Source organism: Epinephelus moara, chromosome 16, assembly GCF_006386435.1.
Source record: "Epinephelus moara isolate mb chromosome 16, YSFRI_EMoa_1.0, whole genome shotgun sequence".
Lineage (NCBI taxonomy): Eukaryota > Metazoa > Chordata > Actinopteri > Perciformes > Serranidae > Epinephelus > Epinephelus moara.
Genome location: NC_065521.1, coordinates 24061505 through 24087530, shown reverse-complemented (window position 1 = coordinate 24087530; position 26026 = coordinate 24061505). Strand labels below are relative to the sequence as shown.

The 26026-nt window shown below is 41.9% G+C and overlaps 1 protein-coding gene across 2 annotated transcripts in view; it reads left to right on the top strand.

Annotated features, from left to right (window-relative positions):
• Positions 1-26026, top strand: part of cpne5a (copine Va) — a 114567-nt gene that overhangs the window by 6306 nt on the left and 82235 nt on the right. The window contains exons 2-7 of one of the 2 annotated variants that reach the window (XM_050065692.1): positions 11390-11430; positions 12266-12312; positions 19519-19622; positions 20726-20765; positions 21743-21757; positions 21915-21991. In XM_050065692.1, the coding sequence (XP_049921649.1) occupies positions 11390-11430; positions 12266-12312; positions 19519-19622; positions 20726-20765; positions 21743-21757; positions 21915-21991 (324 nt within the window). The remainder of the gene's footprint in view (positions 1-11389; positions 11431-12265; positions 12313-19518; positions 19623-20725; positions 20766-21742; positions 21758-21914; positions 21992-26026) is intronic. The other variant, XM_050065693.1, reaches the window with a different exon arrangement.

Here is a 26026-nt window from a genome sequence, read left to right as displayed (position 1 = left end):
GCAGCGGCCCAGGTTCGAGTCCAGGCTGTGGCCCTTTGCTGCATGTCATCCCCTCTCTCTCTCCCCCCTTCACACTTAACTGTCCTGTCCATTAAAGGCAAAAAATGCCCAACAAATATCTAAAAAAAAAAAAAAAAAAGGAACTAGATGGCACTCAGCTTCTCAAAGCACCAAGAATACATTTGAAAAACTCAACAGCAATGTCTCTTTCCGGAATTCATGACCTGGTTACTCAAAATAATCCACAGACATTGTGACAAGATTCATGTAGGAACTATTTTCTTTCTACCAAACTACACCTGCCAACCGTATAACCACGCTGGTCATCAACAGTCCACCCTCTGAAAGAAAAAGGATTTCAAGAGTTTAACTGAGCTAGTTAACATTACAGCTCAGTCGAAGAGGATGCCATTAATATTTACATCTCACGCTGCCATGAGCACGAGCCTCTCCTCCATGAGTTGATGCACACGTTCTGCATGATGATACTCTTGGCAGGTGTAGTTCGGTAGAAGAAAATTAGTTCCTACATGAAACTGCTCACAACAAGGTCTGTGGATTATCTTGAGTAACTGGGTCATGATTTCTGGAAGGAGATGTTGCTGTTGAGTTTTTCAAATGTTTTTTTGGCGCTTTGAGGACCTCAAGCCGAGTGCCATCTATTTCATTTATTTTGGAGAGAAGGCATCTCTACAGCCGATATCTCCAACACTCGGCAACTCCCACCAAAACAATCTAGACTGATAAGTAGCAAAACAGACAAGGGGAAAATATGTATTTTTATTTTGGGGTGAACTGTCTCTTTAAGTTTGTTTCTTGTTTGTTGTGTTGATGCTTTTAAAATTGAACGTGCAAGGTTGTTTTTTTGACATGGGAAATCAAGTACATGATATGTTTGCTGTTTAAGTGGCTTAAGTCGTGGAGAACAGCTGTTAGTAGGTTTTTGTTTTCAAAATTAGTGAGATTGTGTTTTCTGCATTTTAAGGTCATGCTGGGAACAAGAGGTCTAAAACAAAGAAATTTAGTAAAAAACAACAACAACAACAAAAACACCCTACATCACAATTCTGAATCTTGAGTTTTCAGTAAAGATTCATTAATACAGTCATGAATATAACTCAGTGGAGACAGACTGGAAAAAGAAGGATGCTTGAGTGCATCTTTGGATAATACAAAGTAAAATATTTTTTTGTCTTAATCCCACTCAGTGAACAAAGATGCTCTTTGGAGTAACGGGCCATGACATTGCAAACAAGAGGACACAAATACAAGGCACTCTGAGTCCTCAGTATAATAAAAGGCTTTAAATGTTACATAGCTGAGACCAACATGTTTTGGCTGAAAGCCTTAATTGATCAAACACAGGAGATCAATGGGGAGGCACTGTGAAAATCTACCCCATACAGGCAGACAAGCTGTGTCCAAAGTCACTTCCTATAATGCACTATATTGACCCTCCGCCATTTTTTTATTGAGAGCCTGAACTCTGTGTGTAGTTGTATGCACTGTAATGTAGTGTCCCTAAACATTCCTTAATGAAATGAAAAAGTAGTTTATCCCAACATGTACTCTACATTTTGCTAACAATCCCACAATGCAACGCTCTGCATTTTTACGTGAACTCACTGGATTTCGGACACTTGCTGTGATAAATTCACTTTGCTGCTTTAGGAACACTGTCCACTGAAGATTTTTTTTTTCTGAGGCCAGCAATTTATTTTTAATTGCTTTGCAATGGGAGCACTGTGTATTTATGCTGTGCTGCAAACGCCAGCGGCATGAGGAGGCGCTGGGCATTTTGTTCTTTGCTGAGCACTGCCAGTAGGGCATTTTTTTTCTGGGTGCACAGAACTGAAAGATGTTCAACATTGTTTACTGTCACTTCAGCCATTCAATCACAGTGGAGGGGAGACGAATACCACAAAGACCAACCGACACATCTAACATTTGCAAGTGCTGAACAACAACAACAATGGCAGTGAAATCTGTTAATAAACCCACGTAGACTGGCGGGTCCATCCTCTCTCCCTGCACGCTTCAGTGTTCCCCTCATCCAAACCAAATGATTTACCTTGTTCCAGCATGTTTACTTCCGCGGATATTCCATAGCATAACAACCAGACGCAACCAAAGTGTCTCAGCTTAAAAACACTGCACCTCCAATGCACTCTCAAATGTTCCCAGCTTGGCATTTTCTGAGGAGCGCCTGGTGTCCCAAAGAAAAAATTCTTTGGCGGACATGGGGCCTTACTACATGCACACACTAGCTTGCTTGCTTGCCTCGTCTCTGGGGGACGATATTATGAGCCAAAACAAGTTTGACTAACTTTTTTGGACCAGTCATTCGAGAGACATTATGAAAAAACAACCAAGACACACGGTGGTCAGACTACAGTGAACACTCACCGACATGCCGGTTTCAACTCACGGTATCCTGGACAGCAGGCATTTCTAATGCTATTTAAACGTTATATTAAAAAAAAAAAAAATAATTAAAAACAAATCTCATTGAATACAGTATAATTATCAGTTGATTGTGTCATGTAGTTATTTTTCATTTTCTGACAGCAGTCTGTCATGTCTGGCAGAGTAACGTTACTTCTGAACTTTATTAATTTAATTTTAGGGTGGAATAACTCTATAAAAGGTTAGACCTAAAACATTGTATGACCATTTAAGATTTTTCACATTTACTGAGCTTTATTGGGATTAAAATAACCCTGAAAATAGTATTTCTGACGACACAAGATCTCCCTACACTGCAGCTTCTGGTGTACAAAAGTCGGTCACAGAATCCTCCCCATCCGCCATGTTCATGTAACTGCTGGCGGATACTAGAAACCCTGATTTCTCTCAAATGAATAAAGTCGCTTCTTGGATGGTTAAAGATTAAAGTGAGGGAAAATGATGACAGATATATATTGGAGTAAGATTTTACATTTTAGTAAGAGTTTAACACTAGAGCGATGATTTGGTTAAAAAAATCAGGCCCGACCCTACATGAACATGCATAGTTTCTGTCTAACCACGACTCAAGCCCGAACCACAACAGCAGTTTTAGGCCTGAGCCCAATTAAATACTCATATTCTCACTGTGATAAAATATATATATTTTTTCAATATTAAAACATTTATTACAAGCTAGGAGCTGTCATGTTTTCTCGCACCACTTCTCCTTCTTCTCTTCCATTTGTCATTTGAAGAGCCTGTCATTGGCTCTGCGTCTCATTCGTGACACGTTCAGCAGACCAGGCTGCACCCCTCGATGTGTCTTAAAGGGCGCAAGGTGGTCCACAGTGATGCAGCGCACAGATGATGACCACCCCTCTCTACTGCATGTTACGCACATCTCTCCCACTGCTGGGGAAGCAGAGACAAACACTGCCAACCAAGTCGCCTTGCAGCCCCCTTCTTCCTTTTTCTCGTCTCCCTTCAGTCCAATCCAATTTTTGCCATTCACGCATGAGAACTGCCAGTTTCATGCATTGTCTCAGCAGCACATGACAGTCTGTGTACAGTATGTGAGCAACAGAACCCTTAATTCTTGTATTTTGTTAGTTAAACTCTAAACTTATGCATTTTAATTAGTTGGAATGGGTTTATGGCAACAGAGCCTAAACAGTTGTGGGGACTCTCTGAGAGGAGCTGCCCTGGAACTGGAGTTACATACCTTCAAGGGCTCTTTTATGTTTGCCTTCACACCGCCAATAGGAACGTTGAAATGACGTACTGTAATCTGACTGGTGGGTGGTATAGCAATGTCACTTTAGCTTTGACAAGTCAAAATCACATTGTATACCCTACACTGCATACATGCTCAGTATAAATTGGACCCCTCTGTCTCTCCATTTGTCAGTGTTTTCGTCAGTTTTTTCTGTTACAAGCTAAGGGCTTATTAAAGATGGTAGTTGCCAGTGCTGGCTTTGTCCAACCAGTCACAGTATTCTTATGTCTAGACCAATCAACATACATGTATGTCGCTCATGGTTCCTCTTGTGCTGGGAGATAACCTACTCTAAAACAGGGGCTAAAAAGTCCCTTGAAACGGCGCTGTAAGAACTACAATCTTTCCTAGTTCTTCTGGTGCAGACACAACTAAAAGGGTGGTTGTTAGAATTATGAAAAATTTCCTCCGGTCCGAAAATATCTAGAGACAGTAACAACCCACTGACTGTCACCAGATTCTGGTTCAAACGTTATCTCTTCGTTGGTTGGTTCATCTCTCCATATAAGCCTTATAGCAGGAATTTTCTGTTGTAGCCTGGCTCCAGACCTCTGAATCACCACCCACCTCTTTAATTTGTTCAGATTTAAATAGGTCTTGTGTTGTGCTCAGTGGCTGCTGTTTCTCCCAATTAAGCTGGAATTTTTTTAGTTTTTCCTTATTTTAGTTTCCCCAGGCTGCGTCCAAGCAAACATACACTGTACCATTCTGTACAAGTTGTTGTAAGTTGACTTTGACTCTTTGACCAATGCAAAAACTCATTTGTGCATCGACGAACAACTGCAGCCTCCGTGTCGTGACGTCAAATGAAACGGCAATTCAGTCTAATTACCAGGCTAACTGCAGGACATTTATTTCCAGCCCGGTGTTTTACATCTCAGGTGAATTACTTTGTGTGTTTGAGTGAATATGTGTGTGAGGTCATACCTCTGAATACTTACAGTGCTAGTTGGTGTTCGTCGGTTCGTGCTCATAACGGTTTACCGCCACCTTATCTGCTGTGTGCTGCTCTCAACCATCAAGGCTCTACACCAGTCCACCACCAGTTAGACAGCTGCATTTCCACCCCATTATGGCACAGTGCTCGCAGTTCTCTCATCCCTCACTAACATCAATTAGTGTTATCCTCAGAGACATTCTTTGTATGCTTTATTATCATGGACACATTGACCCTGCTCTCACCACTCCTTGACTGAATCCACGCGGAGCTTCCTTTCTCCGTCTTGATTTAATGATCAGTTACTGTCTTTCAAAGCCAAAATATGTATGAGCTCAGAAATGCTTTACTGTGCCTGATTTGGTTCCTAGTGTACGATTTAACGTGCTTTACGTCACCACTCTGTGAAGTATATGGTAAGTGTGTGCCTGCAAAGATATTTGCTGCTTGGGGTTTTTCAGATGGAACAGAGAGATGAAGGGAAATTGGCATGAATTCACTAAAAGGAAAGTGCTCTGCCAGGGTTATAACAGCCATATAGTATCAGTGTGTGCATCTCCCTCAGCTACTCTCAAAAAAAGAAGACCTTTCTCTGCACAAACCCCGAGCTGTCACACTATGCAATTAGCAGTGATATTATTCCCTGGTCGGACATTAGTCACACACCAAAAGCCACTCGGAAACAGGAAGTCACAGCGTACGTGCATTCTCATTTATTAAACTAGCAGTTTTATGACTGAGATTCTGTCACTGCCCGCGGGACGGCCGCCCAGGGAGTGCTCTGCTGCAGGTATTGTCGACCTGCAGAGATCCCAGGTTGAACAGAAACTGAATAATTAAACAGATGGAGGAGGAGAAGACACCTGGTGCCATCACAGTGAAGGTCAGCAGATGGGTCTGTCACTAATAAAGGGACCAGATTGCACGGTGAATGAAATGGAGGGGAGGTTTTGAGATCCAGACAAAAGCAACATTACTGTGGATCATCATCTGTCACTATTAGGAGGATTCTGTTATGCAATGCAGGCAGAGATCATTACCAGTAATGAAATGCAGGAGCGCATGAGATTGTATCACTTGTTTTATTTGTTTGTTTTAATTTCAGAGTTAGTGCTCTTTAATGGAGTTGGGCCAGTTTCTGGTTTTGTCGGTGCGGTCTGATGTACGGGCTTAAACTGTTTTGATTTTATACAAACTGGCTGAACTGGCATTTGTCATTATGACACATTTACTGCAAAATCAAAAGTAGTCATTAGCAACCTGTGTGGAGGGCATCAGTGCTTAATCCAGCTTGTACTGCATTAGTAATAAGCAATTTGACAACAAACTAACAGAGCCGCTAATGTCTGACAGGCTGTGCGCAATTTACTGCACAGCTGAGGTGCTACACATTCTAACGGCAGGAAAAAAATATCTGACACAAAAACAGACTTCGACACAACACTGGAAACGTGAAGGAGATGAAATTTCAGCAGAGGTGGGAGAGGAAAGATGTGCATGTTGCATGTTGTGCTGCTTTTCTCGAAACAGAGACATGGCAGAGAAAACTAAAACTGCACCAATGTGGCAGCATTTTGGATTTTAATCGATTTGGATTTTAACTGATAATCTTGCAGAATATATTGGAGATATTTCATTTTGTGAATTACAAAAACACCCTTAATGAAACTGAGTATTTAAGTCTGAATAAAATAATTCCTCCAGTTTGTAAAGGGTCAGCTGACCTCTGCAGCAGCATAGACTTCCTCTGTTTGGATCTCTGACCCTTTGATCCCCGAGAAGCTGCTTAAGGGCATATTAGGCAAAAAGTAGACCTCCTAACCCCCTGGTGTGTGAGTGGAAAGAAAATCTCTGTCCTCAATCAAAAAAGAAAGGGTCATAGGGCAGCAGGGAAAGTGAAGCTGCAGAAGAGTAGAGTTGAAAATGCAAACCATCCTTCACTTTCTCCTTCCAGCCATCCCCCATTGTCTCTAATGTAATATAGAGACTTTCCTTCCTCTAACCCGGTCAGAAACTTGACTTTCAAGCTCGCATTTGTCATGTCTTTTAAAAAGCAATGAGGCAGCAGCTCATACCGGAATTGGCCAGCCAGATTCCAGACTATTTAAAAACACTTTCCACTGAATTAGATGCGATTTCTCAGAGGTGCCAATTATGATTTCGACAACTCTAAGAAAGTAGAGGAGAATTAGGGGACTGCTGACAATAAGGCACTGTGGGTGCAGGAATTAATTCTCACATTTCTTAGTTTAATAATCAGCCACATGGACCAAGGAGCTGCTAAAATATCTCCAGGGATCTGACCAAGAGGGAGCGTGTGTTCTTAATATATTCTTTTAAATTAGAGTTTAGCAGCAAGCCGTGTTTTAGAGGTCAAATTTCATTTACTTTTGGCCTGTAGTGGAAATATTTCTCCATATTTTAGCCAAACTAAATTCATTTTTGACACATTTGAACACCCAGTGAGAGTTTGCAGATTGGAGTGCATGCATCTCTTGGATGACACAAATTCACTGTGTGAACATTTTCCTGGTACTGCCTTACTTATTAATTACAGTGTGCACAGCCAGTAACTGCAGTTCACTGACGAATGTGAACACATTACTTTGTCAGGAATGATTAGACAGACACAGAAAGCAAGAAATTAAAATTATTTTTTTTTCTCAAGTGAAATTGAATTTCATTTCTCGTTGTTTTGTTTGTTCTACATCTAATAATGCACTTCAGACTACTTCACATGTGATTAAATAATAAATGCTCCAGTGACTACAGGAGATTATTACACTTGATTATAACACGAGTTTTAATGACGGTGGTGAGATCAAGAGGAATAGGAAAAGTCATGTTTGCCATCTTGATTCACGTGTCTCAAATGAGATGGTCAAAGCCATCACGAAAAGTGCTGCAGTATGAAAGACAGATGAAATATGGTGTGGATGAAAAGTAGCTGGATCTAATTACTTTTGTCCTACTTTCAATGAACTTTATCTTCATCAACAAACTTGTTCTACATCAGCTTTCCGGGATAATGATCTTCTCTTATCCCACTGAGATTTGTAGCGAGAAGGAGTTAACTTTTGAAATAGGCAGCGTTACTTCAGTGAGAGCAGACGGATTATCTGAGATGTTAATACCCATCCTGCGGCACCGTTGTATTCTCTGGCCATGTGCACCGTAACATGGTGGATTAATTTGCATTGGTGTATAAATCTGTATACTAATCATTTCTTTTCAGAATAGAAATGTTCTGCAAGAGCAAAGTGGCATTCAGCAACTCAAATGAAGGCTTGTTTTCTACATTGTGTAAATGTGAATACGGATGTGTTGTTTTCCCGCTTTCCCTTTTTCCATGTGGCACATTCTCTACTGCACTGAGAGATGGGATGCGGTGATGGACAAGCTAATTGTCGGAGGTAAATGAATGCCAGACGGTTACAGGTGGGATACAAAGAAGCAGTTAGTCACGGATGGCTTTGTTATCTCCAATGATAATTACACTGACAATGTTCCAACTGTAGTCAGGTCAGCTCAAGGCTAATACCCGACGAAGCTGCATCTATTATCCCCCCACGTATCACTGTGACAGAAGATTTTGTGTCCAGGAATGCGGCATTACGTGTACATGAATGATGCCCCGTTCCTTGGATTCAGTCCTGAAATCTCATCTATATTCATTGAAATCCGGCTGTACCCTAAAGGGATGAGGATGGCTCTGAACTGCACGCAAGTTATTTATTGACATTGCTCACAACCAGGAAGCGGAAACAAGACATATTTATAGGCCTTTGCATTATACCGATATGCTAATGAGATAATTGAAACCATCTGGAAAATGTCTCTCATCTAAAATGTTGCATTAAGTGATTGATGGCGGGACTTATTTATGGCACCATCGCATGCTTTAAAGGTAATATCTGCTTTATTAGGTCTTGTACGGTGACAGAAGGAAATACTAAAGTTAATGACTTGAGTTGTTGGGGAAACTTCCCTCTAGCTCCCAGAAAACACACAAATCCAGTCTGGAAGAGGCTAAAAATAAAGGTTGAAGAAATAATATTAATGCTGATTGCAGCACTTGAAGGAGTCAACGAGCCAATCAGAGTGTCTGGCTGCTTGAAAAGGTGCTGGATGATGATCAGTGTCAGGGAACTGGATAGCTCCTCCACGGCAAGCAAGGCTGTCCTTTATTTTAGGGTTTAGAGCATTTAAGGTGTGGGAAATGCTGCTGTAGGCATCCTGATATACATTTGTACCCTGTTTTCTTTGATTGTGGTTCAAACTGAGGCAGACTGATGGGACTGAGTGTGAATTACATACTTACATACCCATACTGCTGTATGAGGACTGGATCCGACTTTGAATCTAACCTGTAGCGGATGAATACTGATGGGCCTGTTCATTGTATTGATAGCTACATGCTGTGAATGTTGAAATAAATCCTCATATGCGCTCAGTACTGTGGCTCGCTGCTGTCTGCCCCGAGGCCAGAGTCACCTGGGCACGAACAGCTAGGATCCACGCCTTCGCTCTACAGCAGTGTTACATTTGGCAATGGTTTTAGATTTAATCTTACAGCTGAAATTCATGGGGCACAGATTCGATGCGTCACGTAGGCAGGTGGAGCGGGGTGTTTTTTACGTGCTACTCCCTCTTTGTAGCGTGTGGTTGCGCCAGCTTCACTGTGTGCATATTGAGTTCCTCCAAGTGGTAATGCAGTTGTAATGCAGGGCTTGGACATATATAGGCTATATTAACTGGTACTAAATTAATTAACTGGATGGTTTTAACAACAAAACGCATTGATTTGACTGATTTATTTTAATGTGAAATGTAAAAACACCCACAAGGTCACTCTGCTGTGTTGCATTGCCTCTGGTACAATCAATGAGGTATTCATCCTTATAATTTTTAACCAACTTTTTATGATTTTAAGTGGATTGTACTCTCTTTTTACACAGTTTTATATTGTTTCTTCCTGTTGGAGGGCCGCAAAGCTGTCAAAGAGAAAAAAATAGACCAGTTGTGTGAAAATAGAGATGAGCAGCGTGATGCCCGTGAGGGCACATGCAACTTCCATGGTCAGTGTAGCAGCTCCAGTTGATTATAATGAACAAGCTCTGCTGCTGGAATACTGTGGCAGAAGTATTGCCTTGCATTTGTGCGGACAACTTTTAGTCAAAATGTCTTCTGTCTTTAAACTGATTCATTTAGGCTAATATTGGTATCGCAAGTTGAAATCAAGGTGACAGATTTTATCAAGTGTTGAAATTCATAATGCAACATTTCACTCTCTTAACACTTTTACTTGTGTTATTTCTGATTCTTACTTTAGGTGGATATCAACATCAGGTGGATAATTCAAATAATGTGTTTTTTCTGACCAACAGTCCAGAAAGCAGATATATCCACTGAGATTACTATCATACAAGACATTTGACAAGCAGCAACCACAAAATTTTATCAGTTTTTTAAAAATTAAGTCAACTTGCTGCTAGACCACCCCTTTAATACAGGTGTATGCCTCCGGCAGAAAGAGAGCAAATAGTTTTCTGCTGACTGTGAAAATGTTGTTTTTAAAAGGCTAAACGCCATCGAATACAGATTGGAGCAGGATATTTCATTAGATAAAAACATGCTGTCGATTTTGGAAATATTGACATCAGAGTTATTGGGTATGTTTCAATCACACAAGTCAGAAACAATCCTACGTAGCCACCACTGGAATCTAATTCTTCAAAATAACTGTATAATGTATAACTTCAACTTTCAACTTCTATTTGTCCTCAAAGGGCAATTTGTTTTAGCAGGAAGATGGATACAAAGCAATAAAATACAAAAAGCCTACCCAGCCTACCTCAAAGTGGAGGAGGGGCACTGAAGGTTGTTGACTTGGGATAAAAACAACAGTGGTCCTGGGCTGACCTTCCCATCATCACAGAACTACATGCAGGCATGAAGTGCTGAATTTTGGGACATCAATTACAGGATCAGTATTACTATTATAAATATAAATCACTGATATAAGTACAACATGGATAGCACAATTTAACAACCTTATGTAAACAATGTAGCTGACAGTGTAATCATAAACAAACAAAATCAAAATGTCATCATACACAAATTTAAATCATCACAGTTAGCCCATCGCAGTTAATATTAATGATATTAGTGGTGTCTGGTCTTTATCTGCATCTGTGCTGAAATGCTTGGTTTTGACAATCCAAAAAAATAGCTGCATTTGAATGTCAAGCTTCAAAGCTTCAAACTCTTCGATACAGCCCTTCTTCAATGGTTAAAGTTTCTCTTATTAGAATTAATGCAGAGGATTGTGCAGCCTTGGCCAAAGTACACACACACTCTGAATGCTTTGTAGTGCCAAACCGTTTTCATATATAGCGCCCATATGTCACTTGTACCTGTGCCTCTGTGTCCTCTCCCTGAGCTTTAATGTGCTCATTGTACTGCTTACTTGGAAATGAAAACTCAAGGACAGTATGGTTTATGTGAAGTTAAGTGTGGCTGTGAATTACCATTCAATTATCTTGTAGCTTTTGCATATAGGATTTTTTAATTAAGAGAGGAAGCAGCTACATACAGTACGTGCACAAAATAAGAAGGAACTTCCCAACACTTACACAGCAGTCCTAAAATTAACTGAAATCATTTAGACTGACACAAACATGTGCCGAACCCCAATTTCACTGTGTAACTGTTTCCTTCTCTTACAGGAATCTCCTGGACCGAGACACTTTCTCCAAATCCGACCCATGTAAGTTCTCAGCTCTTCACGATGCTAATTGCAGCTTAACTTCTCCTTGCTCACAATATGGTTCATTGACACCTCCTCTCCTTTCGCGAAGCTCTACTTTTTACTTTTGCTGAGCTTAACTTTGATTCAGTTTACTCTGCTATTTCAAAGTGTTCCTTCAATAACTGCATATCATTTGCACAGTAATGTGACAACCTTTCCTCACCGAGAGCTACAGAAAGTACCTTAATGCATGCAGGGTATAAACGCCAGCCTTTGAATACAAATGGGTATCTTTTGGTGAGACACATGGGGAACCGCCATAAAGGCATTTTCTTTGATACTCCCTGAAGGATAGAGAACGGAGGAGACATTTATAATAATAGGGGGGAGGTTCAAGCCCTTTGTGTAAATAAGCTACGGGGAAAATATCACACTTGCCCTGTTTTGTATTCGCCTGAAGATGAACCCTGGGATATATGACAGGTCACGTCATGTGCGGCAACCTGAGCTTCATTTGAAGTAGCAAAATCGAATATGAATCATGAGAATCCTACCATTAAGAAATTGCGTTTTGATTGCATGGCTTAAATCGTGCTCTGGGAGCTTTCAGCTTTAGAGCTTTGCTCCATGCTTGTGGACTTCATACCCAGACTTTGATGCGGCGCAGCATCATCAAGCTTGGCACTTCATTATGCTGTCAGGGTGTGGCAGGATAATTAATGATGAATGTCAGCAAAGAAAGCACAAAACAAACACCATTTAATGAAGCAGGATGCTTGATTGAGATTGTACAGTGACAATTTATTTCTCTGCTCTCTCTTTCTCCCTTCGCCTCCACCTCCTCTCTTCTCAGTGGTGGTGTTGTACACGCAGGGCGTCGAGTCCAAGCAGTGGAGAGAGGTAAGAGATCACAGCCGTCCCTCTGTCAACACAACTCAATCAGCCTGTCTCCTCTCCATGACAGCCCTCCCTCTGTTTACAACCCCCTCCTCCCCTTCCTCCCCTCCTCTCCCTCAAGGTAAATGCTGTGAGTGCCAATCATTTGCCATTGATTGACCCTGCGAATATGTGTGCACTGGTCAGCAGTGTGTTAGCTGTGACTGATTGGCTGATTAAGGTGGCGGCTACTTTTATCGATAAAGATTTGCCTCTGCGTCACAGACTCCCCTGACTGTTGGCCACTGGGCCTTAATTAGACCAGAGAGGCAAATCAAGCAGAGGAGGGCAGAGAGTGTGGCACTACAGAGGATCCCTTTGGGATTATTTGTCTCTGTAATGTCAGTAGATTGACACGCAGAGGAATGGCAATTTAAATAACATCTCAAATGGGAATACTTTTTTTTTTTTAACACTCTGATATTCTTTTGGTCTAAGGCAGCCAACCATTTTTTGTGAACATGAATCACTTTTTACAAAAGCCAGTAGAGTCAGAATATACAACAAAATCAATACGGTGTATACATGCTGCGGTACAAGAAGACAGATACTTCGAGAGCTCAAAATATTTTGCCTCTGCTTTCACGCTCCGATCCTTTTTGACTGAATAGGACTGGTTTGTTTATTGACTCCACAGAGACCTTGGTGTCATGGTGGTGCACAGTGGTGTGACACAACAGATTAAAGAGTGGGAAAGGCTCCGCTCCAAGATATAAAGGTTTCAGCCAGAATCTGTGTTTGGGCGGTGGTGGGTTTCTGAAAAGTGAGGAAAATTTAAAACGGGTACAGCAGCAGTTATAACTTGAATTTCAACATAGATGAGAGACACTAAATCTCACCTTTACATGGAGCAATAACACACTAATGTTTGACTACTATACATGTAGGGACTGTCACTCACATGATGTATTGCCTAAACTTAACCGGAACCATAGCTTTCACAGAAAGCTTTTTTCAAAACCTAACCCTAAAACAAAGAAAATTGATACCACTCTTATTTCTGTAAGATGAATATGAGGTTACAGCCAGGAGATTATGTGTCTGAACTTAGCAAAATGACTGCAAGCAGGGCTGAAACACTGAGCCTAGCTCTGTTCACAGCTAAAAATATCTGCCCACCAGCACCTCTAAAGCTCACTCCAGGGTTTCCCACACATTAATTTATTTGTGATGGCCCACCACAATATCAACATTGCCTGGCATGTATATGTTTATTTCCTATTTTTGGAGCTGGGCACCCACCTCTTGCTCTCCCTTTCTCACAAACACATTGGGTACGTTCATAAATAGTCACTCTGAGCGCCAGAACATACTCTGGCACAAAGTGGATTGTTCCTATTTTGGAGCGACAATCAGCCATAACATTAAAATTACTGACAGGTAAAGTGAATAACATTGATTATCTTGCTACAATGCAATATTCTGCTGGAAAACCTTGGGTCCTGGCATTCATGTGTCATGGCACTCCCCAGTGGCAATGATCCCCCCAGAGAGACAATGTGCCATGCCACACCGCAAAAACTGCTCAGAAAATGCTCAGAGGAATGTGACAGAGAGCTCAAGGCGTCAACCTGGCCTCCAAATTCCCCAGATCCTAATCCGATTGAACAGCTGGGGGCGTGCTGGTAACCCATCTCACAACCCGCCAAAGCCCTGGTGTCAAACACCACAGGACAGCCCCAGAGGTCCTGTGTCCATGCCTCCATGGCTCAGAATAATGTCAGATCCAAGGAAGCTCCACCATAAATCAGACTTGGCTCTGTGTATCGGCATGTCCCGCAGATGCTCCAACCCATTGAGATCTTGGAAATTTGGATGCCAGGGTGATGCTATAGCCATAAGTGAGCATACTTGGTCTGTAATCATGTTTGGGTGGGTGTCAAGTGGCATTAATATGAATGCCAGGACCCAGAGTTTCCCAGCAGGATATTGCAGTCTAACAAGGTGATCAGTGTTATTCACTTCACCTGTCAGTTGTTTTAGTACTGTGGCTGATCAGTGTACATACACACCATTCGGATATTCATCGCCATACTCTCGGAGCAGCAGGGCCCCAAGCACAATGAATATGCTTGACTTAACCATTCGTTAATTCATGTAGAAATAGCACTCTATTTCTGCGAAGAACAGTGCTCTTGTTTTAGTGTAGCGGGTCAGATTGGATTTACGAACACACCCATTGACACCAGACCCATCTGTGTCTATCATTTTTCCAACTCTCCACCACCCTTGATGCATATAAAATCTAGTTTTGTGAGAAATACTGCACTTAGCAACATGTTATATTTTGTCTGTTTCAAATGTACAACAACTGAAGCGTAGAAATGACAAGTCATGTTTTTTCAGGGGTAATGTGCCAAACTACTTCTTGGCTGGGAGCTGTGGTTGCTGACGAAGAGAGGACCAATCAAAATATCATTGCTTTTAAAATTTGTCCTGAAGGTTTAAAACTCAAACAACTCAGCTTCACATCCTCACACACACATACACAGAACAGAAACTGTATAACAGTTAAACTAATATCATGACTGGGTTCACAAGACAGTTGCTGACTTTTAAACTTTTTCTCTCCTCTTGAGAATTGCTGTCCACTTAACCTTTATTATGTATTTTGGGGTCATCTGTGTGTCTGTATGGTGGTTACTTGTCTGTGTTATCACGTCTTGTGTGTGTAATGTGTCCGTGATTGTCATTTCTGATCACCTGACGGCATAATAAATTCCCCAGCAGGGACAATTAACATGAGTGATTGACTGAATGATGGATTGGTGGATGTTTGATCGATTAATTGAGTGAGCTGAGTGTTTCATTGCTTTACTTTAATCAGAGCAAATAACACTTGAACTTTTTGGCTGATTGTAATTTTTGCTCACATGCCTTTCCAGAGTGGTCAGCTGGCTTTAGCTCACAGTAAATCAAACCTTGGTGATGCTAGCAAGACAGCAGGGTGTGAAATAACTTTTTTGACCTTCAGCTAAATTGCTAGTTAATGTTTTATATTTGAACAGCCACTTAAACTTTGTTCATATTTGCTGAAACTGTCACTATATTCACACGAGGCGGATAATGTGTAAGAAAAATCATACTCTTTCTACTCTATTGCCTTGTAGCATTTCTAATGGCCTTTCCGCATGTGAATGTAAACAACCAATCAGAGCTGAGGAGTCTCCAACACAGCTGTCAATCACTGCACATGAACTGTGGTCAAACTAGGCCCAACTGATCAAATATCAATCAAGATTCTGGTACTGCATTGTGTATTTCTTGCCTCAAATGTTTTCTGAATCTTATTTTAATAGACTGTTTGCTGTAAAATCAGGAAGTTTGTGACCCGGACGCCATGTTGGATACAGTGAAACAGTTTTACCAAGCACCGCCCACCAGCAGGACCAACTTTCTCATTTTACAGCAAAGCACAAGCTGGAATATGTTACTGAAAACATTTGAGGCGAAAAATAGGCAATGCAGTAGCCGAATCTTGATTTATATACAGTATGATCAGCACTGCCTAGTTTGACAGTTTCGCCCCAGTTCATGAGCAGTGATCGACATCAGTTTTTTTAAGATTATTTTTTTGGCTTTTGCCTTTATTTGACAGGAGAAATTGAATGTGAAAGGGGGAGAGAGACGGGATGACATGCAGCAAAGGGCCGCAGGCTGGAATTGAGCCTGTGGCCGCCACAGCAAGGACAATGTCTTTGTATGTAGGACACCCATCATATCCACTGAGCTGCTGGGTTATTGATATGATTGACAGCTGTGTTAGGGACTTCTCGGTTGCAATAAAGACTTCTCAACTCTGACTGGTTGTTGCTGACCGAGCTGCGATCTGATTCTAGCAAATGCCATTCGAAGCAGTAGGAGGTGAGGAGGGACATGGGTTTTTTAACATGCTGTCTATTTCATGTACTTCATGAAATACGTAGTAATACGTAATACGTAATAATGTACATGACAGTTTCAGCAAACATGACACAAAGTTATTTTCATAAAAGTTACCAACTGTATCTTTAAAAAATTACCATCGGGTTTTCTGGCCGGTGAGTGAAGCAAATTTACCAGCCACCTGCATATTTTACCTGCATTTGGCTCGAGGATGGTGCTTATTTTGTTCCCTGCAACACAGTGATATTCTTTCAGTAAAGCCAGAGAGCAGTTTTACTGATTAACATGCAAATGTAGACAAGCATCAAGTGCAGTGTTCAGGCGGGAAGAGCCTCCTACACCTGTCACCTCTGGCTACACCGCCCCGCTTCGAGCTTACAAACTGTGGATGCAGCCTGAGTGTCTCTCCCTGAAAGAGATACAGGCTCGTGTTTTTAGTGCAGACGACAGCTGGCTTTGTGAGCAGCACAGTCAAGCTGTGCAGTATTGATAAAGCTAAGCGCCTCTTTTGCCCCTCTGTCATTTAATGCGTTTTTGTTCTCCCCAGAGTAGACATGGTTGGTCGGAGCACCTTTCACTGTGCCACCAACCGTCTGTAATCCAATTACTCTTCTGTAGGACAAACTCCCCCATCGGCTGCGAGTTATTCACACGCATCCATCAAAAAAAAAAAAAAAAGGATATAAAAACAAATACTCATGGATAAATATTGTTTTGATTCCGGGATGATTGCTTCATCACCTCCTCTTGAGACCTGTATTTCTGCCAGCATCTGGAGTCGAATATATAAAACTGTAGCTGCAGCCCATCGTTCTGTTACTACATGACTTTAAAATCTTAATCTTCAACTCCCTCGTCTGTAATTACTCCTAGTGCATGACAGGTTTTCCTCTCGCTACTGCTTTCACTTAACCGAGCAGCTGACACAATATAACCTCCCAAAATTCAAGCAAAGCCTGCCCTTTCCACTTCTGGTAAAACCCAGAGACATTAATCTTTTCACCAAGATGTATTTTCTGACATTGCAGCTGACAATTTATCCTAGTTAGGGTTATTGGAAAGAGAAGAAGTGCATGCTGCCAGTGCCCAGATATCCCTGTGGTAGGATTCTTTTTATTTGGAGGGCGCTGACAGTTAATTGTAGTGCTCTGCAACTGTGGCTTTACAGGCCGACTGTGTACTTGCCAAGGTAGGAATAATATATGGAGTGGGAGATCTGTTATTTCCTCGAGTAGCTGTTCTTTGCTCTGGTGCTGATTCTTCTTCCTCTGTTGAGTTTGGCCTGCGACCAAATTGAATATGCTATTGCCCCCCTGCTGCCACACTCAGCTCCGATCACTGAAATAGGCTGCTGTTCGCTCGGTGGAGATTTCACCTTCTTTGCATCTGCTGGAAGGGAGCGCTCATACTTTCTGACAGGGATGAAGAGGGAGAGCGAGAGGAGAGGTGCTGCCACACAGTAGTTAAACTTTTATGGGCTTAGACACACTTTTATGTTTGATGGCAGGTTACACTTCAGCAAACTCACTCTCTCAATCTGTCTTACATTACACACAATCCTGTTTGACTGTCTTTGCATTAGCATAGGCGTCCATCCGTTAAGAGTTGTTCTGCTGCTGGAACGTTACCCTGTGTTCCTTCCCTGTTAAGTCCCACACTGAGTTATACCTCCACTGGATGTAATCACAAAGGTGTGAGCCTGTAATCCTGCTGTTTCATCTCGTCATTAAGCCCTAACACTGCTATTAGTAATTCACTGTGTCGCTTTATGGTTACACTTTCTACTGGGAAGCTTTTATTTATTCAGCTCAACATCAGTTCTCTGACTTTGAATTATTCATCTTGGATACAATTAATGTGCGTGTGCTTGTGTGCGGGGGGTGCAGCACTTTCTGTGTCTGTTGATTTGTTTATCGGCACATCACCTCATCAGAAGGTCTTGGCTTTGTAACACTGACTAATCTCTTTTGTCTGTCTGTACTGGCAGGTTCCTGGTTTCTTCTTAAAGGGACAGTTCACCCCAAAATCAAAAATACATATTTCCCCTGTTACCTGTAGTGCTATTTATCTGCTTAGATTGTTTTGTTCAGAGTTGTTGAGTGTTTGAGATATCAGCTGTAGAGATGTCTGCCTTCTCTCTAATATAATGGAAGTGGATGGCACTCGGCTTGTGGTGCTCAAAGCACCCACAAAAAACATTTTAGAAACTCAACAGCTGTGCCACTTTCCAGAAATCATGACCCAGTTACTCAAGATAATCCACAAACCTTGTTGTGAGCAGTTTCATATAGGAACTATTTTCTTTATACCAAACTACACCAACCATCTGCATCACTGCGCAGAAGGAAGCGTGCATTTCCTCATTGTCGAGAGGATCGTGCTCGTGACAGCATGATGTTAATATTTATGGTGTCCTCCTCAGCAGAGCTGTAATGTTGGCTAGCTTAGTGCCAGATGAGCTAGCAGCAGAGCCACGCTTCCTTCTGTGCTGTGATACGGTTGTCAGGTGTACTTCGGTAGAAAGAAAATAGTTCCTACATTAAACTGCTCACAACAAGGTCTGTGGGTTATTTTGACTAACTGGGTCATGATTTCTGAAAAGAGACATTACTGTTGAGTTTGGTGCTTTGAGCACCACAAGCTGAGTGCCATCTAGTTCCATTATATTCAAAAGAAGGCAGGCATCTCTAAAGCTGACATCTTCAACACTCAGCAACTCACACCTAAACAATCTAGACTGACAAACAGCACTACACCTAAGAGGAAAAACATGTTTTCTGATTTAGGGTTGAACCGTCCCTTTAACTACAGGGAACAGGAGATAATTTGCCATCTTCCCATCATTTGTGACAGTTTCTTTGTGAAAAGACAAAATGCGAAAATCACTATTTTTCTCTGCCTTTGTCGCATCATCCCCTTGTCCTCTGCCCCTTGTTTTGAAGGGGCTGTGAGAGTGACAATGGTGTGAATGTGCTATTAATTAAATGAGTGTAATTGGACTCCATGAAGTGTTTTCCTCAGGCTTGCTCATCCCCAGCACAATGTGAAGAGGTGGAGAAGAAGAGCTGACACTGTGTGATCACTGACTTCTGTTTATCAAATCTGAGCTTATCCGAAGCCGTGAATTCACACGGTTGCAGGGGAAGGATGGTGGGGGTGGGGTGAGGTAATAGAGCAGTAGGTGCAGTTTCTGAGTGACTGCATGATTTGCAGCTCTCAAAGCTCTGAGCTCACTTCCTCCTCTTCTCGTCTTTTTTACCCCCTTCTCTCCTGGTTCTGATCTAGTTTGGGAGAACAGAGGTGATCGACAACACGCTAAACCCAGACTTTGTCAGGAAGTACATCCTGGACTACTTCTTTGAGGAGAAGCAGAACCTGCGCTTTGACGTGTGAGTTATTCTGTTTGATCCGGTCTTCTGAGAACACACACCTCAGTGTGTGTGTTTCAGATGTGCCGTCCTCTACTATCCCAGTTCTTCCTTTTGTTTCCACCACAAGCTTCGCATTTTCTCCCACATTCACTCCCCCTCTTCCTCATACATCTTTTTATCCGTGCTCCCTCTCTCCTGTCTCTCATTTTCCCTCTTCCCTCCCTTGTCACCAACCCGGCTCTCTCCTAGGAATTATTCATAGATGCAGTGTCTCAGTAGTCATTCTTTGAAGGGAGATTGGTATAAAGGTGATAAATATTTCATATAAAGTTTTACCCTTAATCTCCCTGCTGCTAAGCAAAGCAAATGTCTGAAACCAAGTCCCATAAAACTCACAGAGACCCCTGTCCTCCCCTCTTTCACATTCCTCCTCTTGAAAAGGCCACACTAGTGAGAGGGTCAGGAAGGTGTGGTTACATTTTGAGATCTCCCAGAACAGTGAGGATCATTTTCTCTGCCCTCCCCCCTCCCTCCTCAGGGAGAACAGATATGCTTCCAAAAATTCATCCATTGTTTTTTTTTCCTCCCTTTGAGCATGAAGTCCCCAGCGGACTGCAATGATGTACCCAGGACCGAGCAGCGGGTCTCTGAGGATTTTTAGACCCTTAATGAATTCATTTGGCATGCTATCATGATTTGACTCTGGCACAGGAAAGGAGGGAGTGCATCCCCTCACAATTAGTGTTACTCATTTACATCTTTCTTTTATCACAGAGGTGGGAGCCGGGGCATACCGAGGTTTAATTACTTTTACATTAAGTTTGACTGGCAAATGCTGGAAACTTTCTCTGCATTGGTAGATTGTTTCAGTGCGATCCCCCTGGCATAGTGCGGAAATTACATTCATAAACTATAGAAAGACTTCCTTAATTAACTGTCACATTATTGCTTACGCTTTTTTATCTCACTGGTCATTCCCTTTTGCTCCGTCAATGACCCAGGTGTGTGATTGACAGGCAGAAAATGTCCACGCTGCAGCCCGTACTATTTATTAGAGTCTGCAGTAATTTGTAAGGTCTCTGATGATGCCCCTGTGATTTGTGTCCTCCTTGTTATTTCAGGTATGATATTGATTCCAAAAGTCCAGATCTGGCAAAGCATGTAAGTGAAGAACTTTTTTTCCTCCAAAGAGTTTCACTTTACATTTTATCCTGAAATCAGAATTGTTATTAGTGCATGTCTCTAATGTGTAGGTTTTATGCAAACCAACATTTGTGGCATCTAAATGCTCAAATATGTTTTTGGAATAATGAGTAAATTATGCTTCATCTGGCAAAATATTGCTGCTATGTCTTTACCTTCCACCTGCTTCAATGTGTAAATGAGGTATTTTATTCCTCCAGAGCTATAATAATCAGAGTTTCATTTGCATCTGGCATACCCTCATTACTTTGTTTTTTAAAAATGAGAAATGAAGCATTGCACATCATTATCAAAGCTTTTCAACACATTTCTCCGCGCGTTCTGTAGTGTCGTTTGCAATTTAGATTTTCATTTCCAAGACAGCACAGAGTGTTCAGAACAATATATATTTATTTAAAGGGAAGTTTTGTCTGAAAGGGACAACACTTTATTGTAGAACATACATTCAAGTAAGCAAGTCACTGAGGTGAATGTATGTTATTTATGCTGGAAGCTTTGATAAATAAAATCCTACTCATTCTATACATTAAGAATATATTTGCAGCACTTGGTTTGCATACTGCCAAAATGTTCATCATTAACTGCCTCTGTCACTGTGATGCTTTTATTGTTGTGTTGTTGTGCTGCATGCTCTGGAAACAAACTCTTCTTTGTGTGAAACTCTTTCAGCTTTTGTTGTTTTCCATCTCTTGCACTCTTTCACTTTGCTTTCCTCTCCCTCCGAGACTCTGTGGCTCTTTGCCCTCTGCTGTTCCCATTCTGCCTATCTGCTCTTTCACATAGCTACTTTTGCTCTTCTTTCTTGCACTTGGTTGATGACAGTCTGGTATTTGAGTTGTGTGCCTTCTGTTCCATGATATGCTCTGTTGTGTCACTGCTGCTGCCTGGTCTCTCTCTCTCTCTCTCTTCCTCCTCCTCCTTCTCCACCCCGGAAGCCAACCGACTTTAACGTACGTGTTTGCCTCAGATGTTTTAATTTATAACCGTACAATGCTTATAACGATGCTTAACTCCTCACCGACTCTCCTTGTTACTCCCCGTGATCCACCTGAACGCCCCCATCCTACATCTCTCTCCATCCCACTTTGTGCTCCCCCCCAATGACAGGACTTCCTGGGACAGGTCTTCTGTACACTGGGAGAGATTGTTGGCTCACCTGCCAGTCGCCTGGAGAAACCTCTGGGGTGAGTGTTCATTTTAGTGTGTTCACGCCCTGATTTTTTTTGTGTGGTAAGAACAAGAGCCACTCAGAGCCAGGAAGCGTTTTTTCCTTTACTTGTCATCTCTAGGAGACAAAAAGTACAGTTCTATCATTGCAAACACGAATTTTCAGATACTATCAGATAATGAAAACTCAGTGCCACCTCTCAGCCCATTCAAATGTGACACGGCTCTCCTGCTGGCTCTCACACGTTGCAGCAAAGATGAGGCGGTGATGAATATGTCTGCCTTCTACAGCCATCTGTATTGTACATTACAGTGCAAGATTAGACCTGTGTGCTTGGATGGGAATGGGTAATTGAACACGACCGGGGGCTTCCTCAATGCAATTACTCTCATTAGGGAGGCGATCTAGCACGAAGAGCGGATTGAAGTCAGCGTGAGACACATGGCACTATCAACTCTGCCTCGGCGTAAATTGGGAAATATGAAGCCCGGAAGCCAATGGCACCGGCGGACCTGTGTGTGGCTCTTTGAGTTATATGTGTCTTTTTGGGAGTGAGGAGGAGAATTTGACAAACTACGAAGCCTGTGTTTTTTGTGTGAGTCTGTGAAGCGCAGCCTGGATGCCTCTATTTGAAGTATGATGTGGGGCTGGCCTTGGCAGTGGGGGGTTTGTGTGAATAACAGGGCTTTGGTGTCGACCATGAACTCTGCCAGGGACTGGTGGCGGTGGATTACAGAGCTCTGTGCCCTTCAGTGCTGAATAAGAGGATGAGCAGGATCAAGAGAGAGTGTTCATGTATGCTGTAAACTAGGCTTCACACCCCACATCAGAGACAGGCAGAAGGCTTGGAAGCCCCAGGCAGACATGATGGACAAAAGTATTGATTCTGCAGCTTCAGCAGGGCACCTTGATCACCGCTGAGACTCTGCACTGATGCAACACCCAATTTTAGCTGCAGCAGAGGGTGATGATGATATGGTTGTCGTTACAGACCCCAGTTTAGTAGCAATGCAGATAATTTGTCCCTGCTGCGGCACACAAAAACGTACTTCAAGATTGATAGACTCTGCCTGGACCTACCACTTTGCTTACACTCAACCAATCAAATTAGCCCCAAAGATATCTATGAGGTCAGGCTGGGTCGCTGCAAAGAGTGTCCAATCTTAAGTGGCAGTTACACGGGAGTCGGACACAAGCCTAGCCTGTAGCTTTTTCTACCGTGCACCAAACACTAATGTTACTGTAAATGAATGTTCACTCTACCACTGATGTTCAAGGTTTTTCCCCTGCCATTATATCGCGTTAGCCCAGCGTCTAAGCGCTTTTGCATTATGTCAAAGCTATATGATCAAAAAACAATGTGGAGAGAATCTGGACGAGCCAACACATGGGGTGGGACTGTTAGCTATTTAGCTGGCCAGCATAATTTACCACAGTGAAGCAGCTGAGCCCTCTCGAAATTTTGTCAACTAGCTAGCCAAAAGTTGTCTTAACCAGATCAGCACTGGTAAGATGGTTTAAATCTCACTAAATGGGAAGTAAATTAGTTGACTGGAAAAGTAAGTACTATCGGTCATCTCGTTAAAATGTTGGGTCAGAACTGTTGTTTACTCATTTATTTACTTAGTAATAGAATAACTTTGGCCCAACACAGTCTGGCTGTTTTTGTGGAGAAAACTTCAGTAAACTAAATAGCCTAGGCTATGCTTGATGTTGTTTTTTAAAAGTGGAAACAGACAACTTCTCAACTTTTCCCCTCTAATAGTGTGCACATGGTTTTGAGGTTGCCGCCCTGGTCACAAAGTCAACCAGAATGATTTCTTTTGGCCTCAGAGGATAGCAAGTACCACAGTTATTCACTGTCCACCATTTCCGATGCTAGGATAGTAACTGCCCAGGGGCCATATTCACAAACATTCAGAGAATACTCGCAGAGAGCTCCTAGCTTAGCTCGAAAATTCTTAGTAAGGAGTCCTAGCTTAGGAGTGAATTATGAAAGTAACTCTGAACAAGGAAGGGACAGAAACTTTTACCTTAGTGAGGAGGTGTGGTTGACCCAGTTGCCAGGTGTGATGTTTTTTTTAACAGATGTGATTGGTTGTTCTGTGGGCCTGCAAAGTGTGGACTCCCAGTAGAAATGAAATAAACTGATGACTGTGAAAGTGTTGTCATTGTTATTGGGATCACTCTGCTGATGGAAGGTTGAGACAGCCCCAAATCATCACTGCTGCACTGTTGGAATTTTACAGTTTTCCAAATGTCTTAGTATTGTATAATATTTTATTTCTGGCGTTATAGTGTAAGGTGGGAAATGTGTGCATGACATCACATCATCCTTAATGACATCAATCACACATGATGTCCCCACACATTCTAATCTGTAGCATTTCATTTACTCAGTGTCATCTAGCGTTTGGAGGATATTTCTCTGACCTCTTTGTCTTTCCACCATTTTCTCCTCCGCTTAGGAGGAAAAAACTCTTAAGCCTCTTAAAAGTCCTCCCCCCTGCTCCTCACAAATTTTCACCCTAGGAGCTCTTTTGAGGTCTCATAACTTTTATCTTTACAAGGACTTAGTCTTAACTGTAAGGGGAAATTCTAAGAAAGCATCACAATTCTAAATAATTTCATATAATTTCGTCACTAGGAGCAACTCGTAGCACTAGCACAGAACTCTTTGGTAACTAAACGCGCTGTTTTGGTTGCACAGTGGTTGATGCACTTCCTTTGTGCTGTAAATCGAGCTTCGTTTTCCCAGGTGATCGACTCTGGTGGCAGACAGAATTGCATTGTGAAAGCGAGGCTTACAGTGAACCAATCTAAACACCAATGATGTGACTATTCTATAGCCTTTACATTGTGCAAACAGGAAAAAACTTGTCTTCTTCCACTTTAACAAGGTTAAACAGAGCCGGTATTGATGCTAAACTTGACCGTCACCAACATTTTAATGAACAGTTGTTCTGGTTGGTTACACTGATGGTAACAGCATGCAAGGCTTGTATGTTGAAGTGTGTTAAGGCTGTAAAAACACTATCAGATTGCTTACTGTGTAGCCAATTGATAAACAATTGAGTCATTAAAAGTAGCATACATGAATGCATATGTGCACTATACTGTTAATCGGTCACCCTTTGCAAGATCCTATTTGTTATTCCACCTTTGCAGCACTGTTATAACTTGACAGCAAGTTACATTTAAAACCATTTGTACTGTGGGTTGATGGGGCTGTAAATGGATAGATAGATACTGTAGGAATAGGCAATTTTTTTTAAGGTGGAGGTACATTGTCGATTGTGTTGGTATTTTATTAGATTTTGTGTAAGATAAGTCAATATGTTTGCTTTGTTTCTTCGAAGGACACTTTCACATAATGCAGATAGCAGTAATAACAAATCATTCACGCTGAATGATTTTTTCATCGCTAGAGATTTAGATTTCATGTTTTTCACCGAGACCTGGCAAAGGGATGAAGATTATGTGTCCATGAAGGAGCTATGCCCGCCTGATTGCGCATTCATATGTGCCCCAAGGACCACTGGCCGCGGTGGTGGCCTTGCTTTGTTGTACAAAGACAGTTTCTCCTCGAGGAGAGTGAATTGTGGAACTTTTACCTCATTTGAACTGCTTATTTCTAAAGTTGGCCGCTCTAACCCGTTTTATTGTATTTTAATTTATCGCCCTCCTGGTATTAATGGCGCCTTTCTGGCTGAATTCAGTGACTTTTTGGCTTCCATCACTAAATTTCAAAGAATTTTAATGCTTGGGGATTTTAATGTGCCTGTAAATGACACCACAAACTCCTTTGCTAATAATTTTATAAATCTCACCGAATCTTTTCATTTTGTGCAACATGTCAATGGCCCGACACACATTAAGGGAAACACGCTGGACCTTGTTTTTACACTTGGTTTGGACATTGATTGTATCGTCTCTGAGGAGCTGCCCGTCACTGATCACAACTGCATCCTGTTTAATTTGTCTATTATTTCTGATTGTTCAACCAGCAAGCGTACAAAACTCACCCGTATGTTAAATAACCTCTCTGCTG